The sequence below is a fragment of the Homarus americanus genome, unplaced genomic scaffold (genome assembly GCF_018991925.1).
Source record: "Homarus americanus isolate GMGI-L3 unplaced genomic scaffold, GMGI_Hamer_2.0 scaffold39618, whole genome shotgun sequence".
NCBI lineage: Eukaryota > Metazoa > Arthropoda > Malacostraca > Decapoda > Nephropidae > Homarus > Homarus americanus.
The window spans coordinates 55,001-67,705 of record NW_024716984.1 but is presented as its reverse complement, the minus strand read 5'-3'; the positions used below and the strand labels follow the sequence as shown (position 1 = coordinate 67,705).

Here is a 12,705-nt window from a genome sequence, read left to right as displayed (position 1 = left end):
TGTGTGTGAGGTGTGTGTGAGGTTGTGAGTGTGTGAGGTGTGTGTGTGTGTGTGAGGCTGTGAGTGTGTGTTGTGGAGGCTGTGAGTGTGTGTGTGTGTTGGTGAGTGTGAGTGTGTGTGAGGCTGTGAGTGTGTGTGGGGGCTGTGAGTGTGTGTGAGGCTGTGAGTGTGTGTGTGTGGGTGTGGGAGTGCTGTGTGTGAGTGTGTGTGAGGTGTGTGAGGTGTGTGTGTGTGAGGTGAGTGTGTGTGAGGTGTGTGAGGTGTGTGTGGGGAGGCTGTGAGTGTGTGTGGGGTGTGTGTGTGAGGTGTGAGGTTGTGAGTGTGTGTGAGGCTGTGAGTGTGTTTGTGAGGCTGTGAGTGTGTGTGAGGCTGTGAGTGTGTGTGAGGCTGTGAGTGTGTTTGTGAGGCTTAAACTTTCTTACAGCTTTTAACAAACTTTCTCAGAACCGAAGTTCTCCATTCCTCTACCACCACCACCACTACCAGTCACCATCACAACCACCACCACCACCACCACTACCACCATCACCACCACCACTAAGTTTCTTTGGTATAATCTGTTAAAAGGTTATTTACTCCATTAGTGCCAGTAGAGGCCATACAGTGCTAAAGGCATATATTATATACAGTATATTGTTTACAATAGTCTACCATAATATATCTACGTCACTCAGTTTTCTATAATGGTGAAATGTTGGGTGGGGTCCCTGCTGTATTGATGATGTTGTGTAATCGTGGATCGACAACAACATGCAGCATGCATTAAAATGGCCAACGTGTGGGTGGGTGTGCGTGAAATAGCATTAACGTGCGTGCGTGTGTGGCATTGGCGTGTGTGTGTGGCATTCAGTTGGTGGGTATGGCAGTGGGTGTGGGTTGGCATGGCATGGCATGTGTGTGGGTGTGTGGCGTGGCGTGGCGTGGGGTGGCGTGTGTGGTGCGTGCGTGGCGTGCGTGCGTGGTGGCATTGGTGGCGTTGGTGCGTGGCGTGCGTGGCGTGGCGTTGGTGCGTGGCGTGGCGTGCTGTCTGACAGGGGCCGGTGGGACGTTGTTTGGCCGGTGGGTTGGTGGTTTGTCAGAGTGAGCTGCTGAGACTTTTATTACATTAACACATTACCATAATTATGATATATTTCATTAAGTTGTAATGCTAATGACCTTTATTATCTCCTACAGGTAAGTTTCGGCAACACCTGAAGTTGGCTACACTCTCAGGTAAGAACAGTGCCAGGGTGGGAATAGTGCCAGGGTGGGAACAGTGCCAGGGTGGGAATAGTGCCAGGGTGGGAACAGTGCCAGGTGGGAACAGTGCCAGGGTGGGAACAGTGCAAGGGTGGGAACAGTGCCAGGGTGGGAACAGTGCCAGGGTGGGAACAGTGCCAGGGTGGGAACAGTGCCAGGGTGGGAACAGTGCCAGGGTGGGAACAATGCCAGGGTGGAAACAGTGCCACAAGTAAGAATGGTCCCTGGGTTAGGCACATTGCCAACCTCAAAATAATTCCAGATAGGAACATTGCTAAACTGGGATCTGTGCCAAGCTAGAAACAGTGTCAAGTTTTGAATTCCACTTCAGGTTAGGAACAGTGCCAGCAGGGTAGGAACAGTGCCACAGGTGGTGTTATGACGAGGACTCACTTGTGATGGCGGGGGTCACCTGTCTACGTGTACCTGTGTTGCGTGTGAGGTTAGCTGGCGGTGGTATTGGAGAGCAACATATTGCAACTTGCAGCCAGGTGATGGTGTCCCTGGCCTATTCTGACGGGTGGGGGGTTGACAGAGGTGAGGCAGGGGGGGGGGGGGGGAGGTTAAGGTGATGGATGATCATCTCCATTGTTATTTAAAGCCTTTACAAGAACTGGTGACTTCTAGCTCTCACAGAGACCCGGGACCTGGTAGCTCTCACAGGGACCCGGAACCTGGTAGCTCTCACAGGGAACCGGGACCTGGTAGCTCTCACAGGGACCCGGGACCTGGTAGCTCTCACAGGGACCCGGGACCTGGTAGCTCTCACAGGGACCCGGGACCTGGTAGCTCTCACAGGGACCCGGGACCTGGTAGGGACGGGGCAGGTGGGCGTCTCACCTTTAATCTTTGTACTGAGGACGACTGTCTGGCCCTAACCTAATGATTTCTGGCGCTGTGTAGTGCCTTGTGGCCCTCACCCCGTGCCAGGTCCACTGTGTGTTATCTGATGGCCCTCACCCTGTGCCAGGTCCACTGTGTGTTATCTGATGGCCCTCACCTCGTGCCAGGTCCACTGTGTGTTATCTGATGGCCCTCACCTCGTGCCAGGTCCACTGTGTGTTATCTGATAGCCCCTCACCCTGTGCCAGGTCCACTGTGTGTTATCTGATGGCCCTCACCCTGTGCCAGGTCCACTGGCCGTATGGCCTCTGATAGCCTCACCTCATGCCAGGTCCACTGTGTGTTATCTGATATTTTCACCCCGTGCCAGTCCACTGTGTGTTATCTGATAGCCCCCTCACCCCTTGGTCCCACTGTGTGTTATCTGATAATCACCCCGTGCCACTGTGTGTGTTATCTGATAAGCCCCTCCACCCTGTGTGCCAGGTCTGTGTGTTATCTGATGGCCCTCACCCTGTGCCAGATCCACTGTGTGTTATCGATAGCCCTCACCCTTGCCAGAGCCCACTGTGTATTATCTGATAGCCCCTCACCTCGTGCCAGGTCACTGTTATCTGATAGCCCTCACCCCGTGCCAGGTCCACTGTGTGGTATCTGATAGCCCTCACCCCGTGCCAGGTCCTGTGTGTGTTATCTGATGGCCCTCACCCTGTGCCAGGTCCACTGTGTGTCTCTGATGGCCCTCACCCCGTGCCCGTCCACTGTGTGTTATCTGATGGCCCACCACCCCTGTGCCAGGTCACTGTGTGTTATCTGATGGCCCTCACCCCGTGCCAGGTCACTGTGTGTTATCTGATGGCCATCACCCCGTGCCAGGTCACTGTGTGTTATCTGATGGCCTCACCCCGTGCCAGGTCCACACTGTGTGTTATCTGATGGCCCTCACCCCCGTGCCAGGTCCACTGTGTGTGTTATCTGATGGCCCTCACCTGTGCCAGGGTCCACTGTGTGTTATCTGATAGCCCCTCACACCCCGTGCCAGTCCACTGTGTGTGTTATCTGATGGCCATCACCCGTGCCAGAGTCCACTGTGTGTTATCGATGGCCCTCCACTTGCCAGGTCCACTGTGTGTGTTATCTGATATACATCACCCCGTGCCAGGTCCCACTGTGTGTTATCTGATGGCCCTCTACCTGTGCAGGTCCATATTATTGTTATCTGATGTATCACCCCGTGCCAGGTCACTATTGTTATCTGATGGCCCTCACCCCGTGCCAGGTCCACTGTGTGTTATCTGATGGCCATCACCCGTGCCACTGTGTGTTATCTGATGGCCCTCACCCCTGTGCCAGGTCCACTGTGTGTTATCTGATGGCCCCTCACCCCGTGCCAGGGCCACTGTGTGTTAGCCCTCACCCTGTGCCAGGTCCCGCATCTGATAGCCCCTCACCCTGTGCCCGTCCACTGTGTGTTATCTGATGGCCTCACCTCGTGCCACTGTGTGTATCTGATAGCCCTCACCCGTGCCAGGTCCTGTGTGTTATCTGATAGCCCCTCACCCTGTACCCAGGTCCCTGTGTGTTATCAGTAGCCCCTCACCTGTGCCAGGTCACTGTGTGTTATCTGATAGCCCTCACCCCGTGCCAGGTCCACTGTGTGTTATCTGATAGCCCTCACCCTGTGCCAGGTCCACTGTGTGTGTGTTATCTGATGGCCATCTCGTGCCAGGTCCACTGTGTGTCTGATGGCCCTCACCTGTGCCAGGTCCACTGTGTGTTATCTGATATTCACCCTGTGCCAGGTCCACTGTGTGTTATCTGATAGCCATCACCCATTTTGAGTCCCACTGTGTTATCTGATAATCACCCGTGCCAGGTCCACTGTGTGTTATCTGATAGCCCTCACCCCGTGCCAGGTCCACTGTGTGTTATCTGATGGCCCTGTACCAGGTCACTGTGTGTTATCTGATGGCCCCTCACCCTGTGCAAGTCCACTGTATGTTATCTGATAGCCCACACATTGAGTCACTGTGTGTTATCTGATAGCCCTACCCCGTGCCAGGTCCACTGTAATGTTATCACCGTACCAGGTCCACTGTGTGTATCTGATGGCCCCTCACCTCGTGCCAGGTCCACTGTGTGTTATCTGATGGCCCTCACCTCATTAGGGCCACTGTGTGTTCATCTGATGGCCCTCACCCGTGCCAGGTCCACTGTGTGTGTTATCTGATAGCCCCTCACCCCGATGCCAGGAGCCACTGTGTGTTACATCTGATGGCCTCACCCCGTGCCAGGTCCACTGTGTGTTATCTGATGGCCCTCACGGTGCCAGGTCCACTGTGTGTTATCTGATGGCCCTCACCCGTGCCAGGTCCACTGTGTGTGTGTGTTATCTGATGGCCCTCACCCTGTGCAGGTCACTGTGTGTTATCTGATGGCCCTCACCCTGTGTGCCAGGTCACTGTGTGTTATCTGATGGCCCTCACCCCGTGCCAGGTCCACTGTGTGTTATCTGATGGCCTCACACCCCGTGCCAGGTCCACTGTGTGTGTTTATCTGATGGCCTCACCCTGTGCCAGGTCACTGTGTGTTATCTGATGGCCCTCACCCGTGCCAGGGCCACTATGTGTTATCTGATGGCCCCTCACCCCGTGCCAGATCCACTGTGTGTTATCTGATAGCCCCTCACCCCGTGCCAGGTCCACTGTGTGTATCTGATGGCCAGGTCCCACTGTGTGTTATCTGATGGCCTCACCTCGTGCCCATGTGTATCTGATGGCCCTCACCCCGTGCCAGCACTGTATTATTCTGATGGCCCTCACCCCGTGCCAGGGCCACTGTGTGTGTTATCTGATGGCCCCTCACCCCGTGCCAGGTCCACTGTGTGTTATCTGATAGCCTCACCCGTGCCAGGTCCACTGTGTCTGATGGCCTCACCCTGTGCCAGGTCCACTGTGTGGTATCAGTGGCCCCTCACCCGTGCCAGGGCCACTATGTGTGAATTATCTGATGGCCCTCACCCGTGCCAGGTCCACTGTGTGTTATCTGATGGCCCTCACCCCGTGCCAGGTCCACTGTGTGTTATCTGATGGCCCTCACCCCGTACTTGAGTCACTGTGTGTTATCTGATGGCCCTCACCCCGTGCCAGGTCACTGTGTGTTATCTGATAGCCCTCACCCGTGCCAGGTCCACTGTGTGTTATCTGATGGCCCTCACCCTGTGCCAGGTCCACTGTGTGTGTTATCTGATGGCCCCTCACCCGTGCCAGGGCCACTATGTGTTATCTGATGGCCCTCACCTGTGCCAGGTCCACTGTGTGTTATCTGATAGCCCTCACCCCGTGCCAGACCATGTGTGTGTTATCTGGTAGCCTCACCTGTGCCAGGTCCACTGTGTGTGTTATCTGATGGCCCTCTTACATTAGGGCCACTATGTGTTATTGATGGCCTCACCCTTGCCAGGTCCACTGTGTGGTATCTGATGGCCCTCACCCTGTGCCAGGGCCACTGTGTGTTATCTGATGGCCCTGCCTCGATGCCGGGAGCCACTATGTGATCTGATGGCCTCACCTGTGCAGGTCACTGTGTGTTCCCTCTGATGGCCTCACCCACTGTGCAGGGCCACTGTGTGTCCATCTGATGGCCCCTCACCTGTGCAGGTCACTGTGTGTTATCTGATAGCCCTCACCCTGTGCCAGGAGCCACTGTGATATCTGATGGCCCCTCACCCCGATGCCAGGAGCCACTATGTGTCCCATCTGATGGCCCCTCACCCCGTGCAGGTCCACTGTGTGTGTTATCTGATAGCCCTCACGTGCCAGCAGGTCCACTGTGTGTTATCTGATGGCCTCACCCCGTGCCAGGAGCCACTATGTGTTATCTGATGGCCCCTCACCCTGTGCCAGGTCCACTGTGTGTTATCTGATGGCCCTCACCCTGTGCCCAGGGCCACTGTGTGTGTGTTATCTGATAGCCCTCACCTCGTGCCAGGTCCACTGTGTGTGTTATCTGATAGCCCCTCACCCTGTGCCAGGTCCACTGTGTGTGTGTTATCTGATGGCCCTCACCCCGTGCCAGGGCCACTGTGTGAACCCATCTGATGGCCCCTCTTGTGCCAGGGCCACTGTGTGTATCTGATAGCCCTCACCCTGTGCCAGGTCCACTGTGTGTGTTATCTGATGGCCCTCACCCTGTGCCAGGTCCACTGTGTGTTATCTGATGGCCCCTCACCCCGTGCCAGGTCACTGTGTGTGTTATCTGATGGCCCGTGCCAGGGCCACTGTGTGTGTGATACATCTGATAATAGCCCCTCACCTGTGCCAGAGTCCACTGTGTGTTATCTGATAGCCCTCACCTGTGCAAGTCCCTGTGTGTTATCTGGCCCCTCACCCGTGCAAGTCCACTGTGTGTTATCTGATAGCCCCTCACGATACCAGGTCCACTGTGTGTTATCTGATAGCCTCACCCCGTGCAGTCCACTGTGTGTTATCTGATAGCCTCACCTGTGCAGGTCCCACTGTGTGTTATCTGATAGCCCCTCACCCCGTGCCAGGAGCCACTGTGTGTGTTATCTGATAGCCCCTCACCTGTGCCAGGTCACTGTGTGTGGGTATCTGATGGCCCTCACCCTGTGCCAGGTCACTGTGTGTTATCTGATGGCCCTCACCCCGTGCCAGGTCACTGTGTGTTATCTGATAGCCCTACCCCCGTGCAAGGTCCACTGTGTGTTATCAGTGGCCTCACCCCGTGCCAGGTCACTGTGTGTTATCTGATGGCCCTCACCCCGTGCCAGGTCCACTGTGTGTGTTATCTGATGGCCATCACCTCGTGCCAGGTCCACTGTGTGTTATCTGATAGCCTCACCTGTGCCAGGTCACTGTGTGTTATCTGATAGCCTCACCCCGTGCCAGTCCACTGTGTGTTGTCTGATAGCCCCTCACCCTGTGCCAGGTCCACTGTGTGTTATCTGATAGCCCTCACCTGTGCCAGGAGTCCACTGTGTGTTATCTGATGGCCCCTCACCCCGTGCCAGGTCCACTGTGTGTTATCTGATGAAAAGCCCCTCACCCCGTGCCAGGTCCACTGTGTGTGTTATCTGATGGCCCTCACCTCGTGCCAGGGCCACTATGTGTATCTGATGGCCTCACCCTGTGCCAGGTCCCTGTGTGTTATCTGATAGCCCCTCACCCCGTGCCGGAGTCACTGTGTGTTATCTGATAGCCCTCACCCTGTGCCAGGTCACTATGTGTTATCTGATGGCCCTCACCCCGTGCCAGAGCCACTGCAGTAGTATCTGATGGCCCTCACCTGTGCCAGGTCACTATGTGGTATCTGATGGCCCTCACCCCGTGCCAGGTCCACTGTGTGTTATCTGATGGCCTCACCTGTGCCAGGTCCACTATGTGTTATCTGATGGCCTCACCCCGTGCCAGGGGCCACTGTGTGTGTTATCTGATGGCCCTCACCCTGTGCCAGGTCCACTATGTGTTATCTGATGGCCTGCAGTGCCAGGTCCACTATGTGTTATCTGATGGCCCCTCACCCACTGTGCCAGGGCCACTGTGTGTTATCTGATGGCCCTCACCCACTGTGCCAGGTCCACTGTGTGTTATCTGATGGCCCCTCACCCCGTGCCAGGTCCACTGTGTGTTATCTGATGGCCCCTCACCTGTGCCAGGAGCCACTGTGTGTTATCGATGGCCCTCACCCCGTGCCAGGTCACTATGTGTTATCTGATGGCCCTCACCCTGTGCCAGGTCACTGTGTGTGTTATCGGTAGCCATCACCCGTGCCAGGTCCACTATGTGTTATCTGATAGCCCTCACCCCGTGCCAGGTCCACTGTGTGTTATCTGATGGCCCTCACCCCGTGCCAGGTCCACTATGTGTTATCTGATGGCCATCACCCCGTGCCAGGTCCACTGTGTGTTATCTGATGGCCCTCACCCCGTGCCAGGTCCACTATGTGTTATCTGATAGCCTCACCCCGTGCCAGAGGCCACTGTGTGTTATCTGATGGCCCTCACCTGTGCCAGGTCACTATGTGTTATCTGATGGCCCTCACCCGTGCCAGGGCCACTGTGTGTTATCTGATAGCCATCACCCCGTGCCAGGTCCACTGTGTGTGTTATCTGATGGCCCTCACCCCGTGCCAGGTCACTATGTGTTATCTGATGGCCCTCACCCCGTGCCAGGTCCACTATGTGTGTTATCTGATGGCCATCACCCGTGCCAGGTCCACTGTGTGTGTTATCTGATAGCCCTCACCCGTGCCAGGTCCACTATATGTGTTATCTGATAGCCCCTCACCCCTGCCAGGCCACTGTGTAATGTTATCGATAGCCCTCACCTGTAGGTCACTATGTGTTATCTGATAGCCCCTCACCCGTGCCAGGTCCACTATGTATGGTATCTGGTAAGCCCCTCACCCTGTGCCAGGTCCACTTATGTACGGTATCTGATGGCCCTCACCTCGTGCCAGGTCCACTGTGTGTTATCTGATGGCCTCACCCCGTGCCGGGACCACTATGTGTTATCTGATCACCGTGCCAGGGCCACTGTGTGATATCTGATGGCCTCACCCGTGCAGGTCCACTGTGTGTTATCTGATGGCCTCACCCTGTGCCAGGTCACTGTATGTTATCTGATAGCCCTCACCCCGTGCCAGGAGCCACTGTGTGTGTTATCTGATGGCCCTCACCCGTGCCAGGTCCACTGTGTGTTATCTGATAGCCTCACCCCGTGCCAGGTCCCACTATGTTATCTGATAGCCCCTCACCCTGTGCCAGGTCACTATGTGTTATCTGATGGCCCTCACCCCGTGCCAGGGCCACTGTGTGTTATCTGATAGCCCTCACCCTGTGCCAGGTCCACTATGTGTTATCCACAGTGGCCCTCACCCCGTGCCAGGTCACTATGTGTTATCTGATGGCCCTCACCCCGTGCCAGGTCACTATGTGTTATCTGATGGCCTCACCCAGTGCCAGAGCCACTGTGTGTATCTGATGGCCCTCACCCGTGCAGGTCCACTGTGTGTGTTATCTGATGGCCTCACCTGTGCCAGGTCCACTATGTTATCTGATGGCCCTCACACCCCGTGCCAGGTCCACTATGTGTTATCTGATGGCCTCACCCCGTGCCAGGTCCACTGTGTGTTATCTGATAGCCCCTCACCCCGTGCAGGTCCACTATGGTATCTGATAGCCCTCACCTGTGCCAGGTCCACTGTGTGTTATCTGATAGCCCCCTCACCTGTGCCAGGGCCACTATGTGGTATCTGATGGCCTCACCTCGTGCCAGGTCCCGCGTATTGACATCTGATGGCCCTCACCCCGTGCCAGGTCCACTGGTATCTGATGGCCCTCACCCTGTGCCAGGTCACTATGTGTGTTATCTGATGGCCCTCACCTGCGTGCCAGGTCACTGTGTGTTATCTGATGGCCCCTCACCCTGTGCCAGGTCCACTATGTATTTATCTGATAGCCCCTCACCCCCATGCCAGGTCCACTGTGTGTGTTATCTGATAGCCCCTCACCCTGTGCCAGGTCCCACTGTAGTATTTATCTGATGGCCCTCACCCTGTACCCCAGGTCACTGTGTATTATCTGATGGCCCTCACCTGTACCAGGTCACTGTGTGTTATCTGATGGCCCCTCACCCGTGCCAGGTCCCACTGTGTGTTATCTGATAGCCCTCACCTCGTGCCAGGTCCTGTGTGTTATCATTAGCCTCACCCCGTGCCGAGTCCCACTGTGTGTTATCTGATAGCCCTCACCCCGTGCCAGGTCCACTATGTGTTATCTGATGGCCTCACCTGTGCCAGGTCCACTGTGTGTTATCTGATGGCCTCACCCATGCCAGGTCCACTGTGTGTTGTATCTGATGGCCCTCACCTCGTGCCAGGTCACTGTGTGTATCTGATGGCCCTCACCTCGTGCCAGGTCCACTGTGTGTTATCTGATGGCCTCACCCTGTGCCAGGTCCACTGTGTGTTATCTGATAGCCTCTCACCCCGTGCAGGTCCACTGTGTGTTATCTGATGGCCCTCACCTGTGCAAGGTCCACTGTGTGTTGATGGCCTCACTGTGCCAGGTCCACTGTGTGTTATCTGATAGCCCCTCACCCTGTGCCAGGTCCACTATGTATCTGATAGCCTCACCCCGTGCCAGATCACTGTGTGTATTCTGATAGCCCTCACCCTGTGCCAGGTCACTGTGTGTTATCTGATAGCCCCTCACCTGTGCAAGTCCACCAGCTGTTATCTGATAGCCCTCACCCTATTGCCAGGTCCACATTGTGTTATCTGGCCCTCACCCCGTGCCAGGGCCACTATGTGTTATCTGATGGCCCTCACCCCGTACCGAGATCACTGTGTGTTATCTGATGGCCCTCACACCTGTGCCAGGTCCACTGTGTGTTATCTGATAGCCCTCACCTGTGCAGGTCCACTGTGTGTTATCTGATGGCCCTCACCCTGTGCCAGGTCCACTGTGTGTTATCTGATAGCCCTCACCCCGTGCCAGGTCCACTATGTGTTATCTGATAGCCCTCACCTGAAAGCAGGTCCACTGTGTGTTATCTGATGGCCCTCACCGTGGGCCACTATGTGTATTCTGATAGCCTCACCCGATGCCAGGTCCACTGTGTGTCTGATGGCCCCTCACCCCGTGCAGGTCCACTGTGTGTTATCTGATGGCCTCACCCCGTGCAGAGTCACTGTGTGTTATCTGATAGCCCTCACCCTGTGCCAGATCCACTGTGTGTTATCTGATGGCCTCACCCCGTGCCAGGTCCACTATGTGTTATCTGATGGCCCTCCACCCTGTGCCAGGTCACTGTGTGTTATCTGATGGCCCTCACCTGTGCAGAACCACTATGTGTTATCTATGGCCCCTCACCCGTGCCAGGTCCACTGTGTTATCTGATAGCCCTCACCTGTGCCAGGTCCACTATGTTATCTGATGGCCTCTACGTGCAAATTCCACTGTGTGTTATCTGATAGCCCTCACCCCGTGCCAGGTCACTGTGTGTGGTATCTGATGGCCTCACCCCGTGCCAGGTCCCACTATGTGTTATCTGATAGCCTCACCCCGTGCCAGGTCCATAATGTGTTATCTGATGGCCCTCACCTCGTGCCAGGTCCACTGTGTGTTATCTGATAGCCCTCACCCCGTGCCAGGTCCACTGTGTGTTATCTGATGGCCCCTGCCAGGTCACTATGTGATAATACCGGTAGGTCACTAGTGACATCTGATGGCCCTCACCCTGTGCCAGGTCCACTATGTATCTGATGGCCTCACCCCGTGCCAGGTCCACTATGTGTTATCTGATAGCCCTCACCCGTGCCAGGTCCACTATGTGTTATCTGATGGCCATCACCCTGTGCCAGGTCCACTGTGTGTATCATTAGCCCTCACTGTACCAGGTCCTATGTGTTATCTGATGGCCCTCACCCCGTGCCAGGTCCACCATGTGTTATCTGATGGCCTCACCCCGTGCCAGGTACACACTGTGGTATCTGATGGCCCTCACCCCGTGCCAGGTCCACTATGTGTTATCTGATAGCCCCTCACCCCGTGCCAGGTCACTGTATTTATCTGATGGCCCTCACCCCGTGCCAGGTCACTATGTGTTATCTGATGGCCCCTCACCCGTGCCAGGTCCACTGTGTGGTATCTGATAGCCCTCACCTGTGCAGGTCCACTGTGTGTGTTATCTGATAGCCCTCACACGTGCCAGGTCCACTGTGTGTTATCTGATGGCCCTCACCCCGTGCCAGGTCCACTGTGTGTTATCTGATGGCCCTCACCCCGTACCAGGTCCACTGTGTGTTATCTGATGGCCCTCACCCCGTGCCAGGTCACTGTGTGTTATCTGATGGCCCTCACCCGTGCCAGGGCCACAGTGTGTTATCTGATGGCCCACCCCGTGCCAGGTCACTATGTGTTATCTGATAGCCTCACACGTGCCAGGTCCACTGTGTGTTATCAATGGCCTCCCCACTTTGACGCCAGGTCCACTGTGTGTATCTGATGGCCCCTCACCTGTGCCAGGTCCACTGTGTGTTATCTGATAGCCCTCACCCTGTGCAGGTCCACTGTGTGTGTTATCCTGATGGCCCTCACCTCGTGCCAGAGACACAGTGTGGCCTCTGACCATTTCACCGTGCCAGGTCCACTGTGTGTTATCTGATAGCCCTCCACCCCGTGCCAGAGCCACTGTGTGTGATCGTGGCCCTCACCCCGTGCCAGAACCACTGTGTGTGTGTTATCTGATGGCTTTCCACTTACATTGCAGGGCCACTGTGTGTTATCAATTCTCACTGTGCCCAGGTCCTGTGTGTGTTCTGATGGCCCTCACCCTGTGCCAGGTCCACTGTGTGTTATCTGTTGGCCTACCCCGTGCCAGGTCACTGTGTGTTATCTGATGGCCCTCACCCCGTGTGCCAGGGCCACTGTGTGTTATCTGATGGCCCTCACCCCCGTGCCAAGGTCCCACTGTGTGTGTTATCTGATGGCCCCTCACCCCGTGCCAGGTCCACTGTGTGTTATCTGATAGCCCCTCACACCCGTGCCAGGTCCCTGTGGTGTTATCTGTGGCCCTCACCCTGTGCCGGTCCACT

The 12,705-nt window shown here is 55.9% G+C and overlaps 1 protein-coding gene across 1 annotated transcript in view; it reads right to left on the bottom strand.

Annotated features, from left to right (window-relative positions):
- Positions 1–1,865: 1,865 nt before the first annotated feature.
- The window catches only part of LOC121858766 (extensin-like), a 26,281-nt gene continuing 15,441 nt past the window's right edge, over positions 1,866–12,705 (bottom strand). Inside the window, exon 5 of the mRNA XM_042355393.1 lies at positions 1,866–2,051. Coding sequence (XP_042211327.1) covers positions 1,866–2,051 — 186 coding nt within the window. The remainder of the gene's footprint in view (positions 2,052–12,705) is intronic.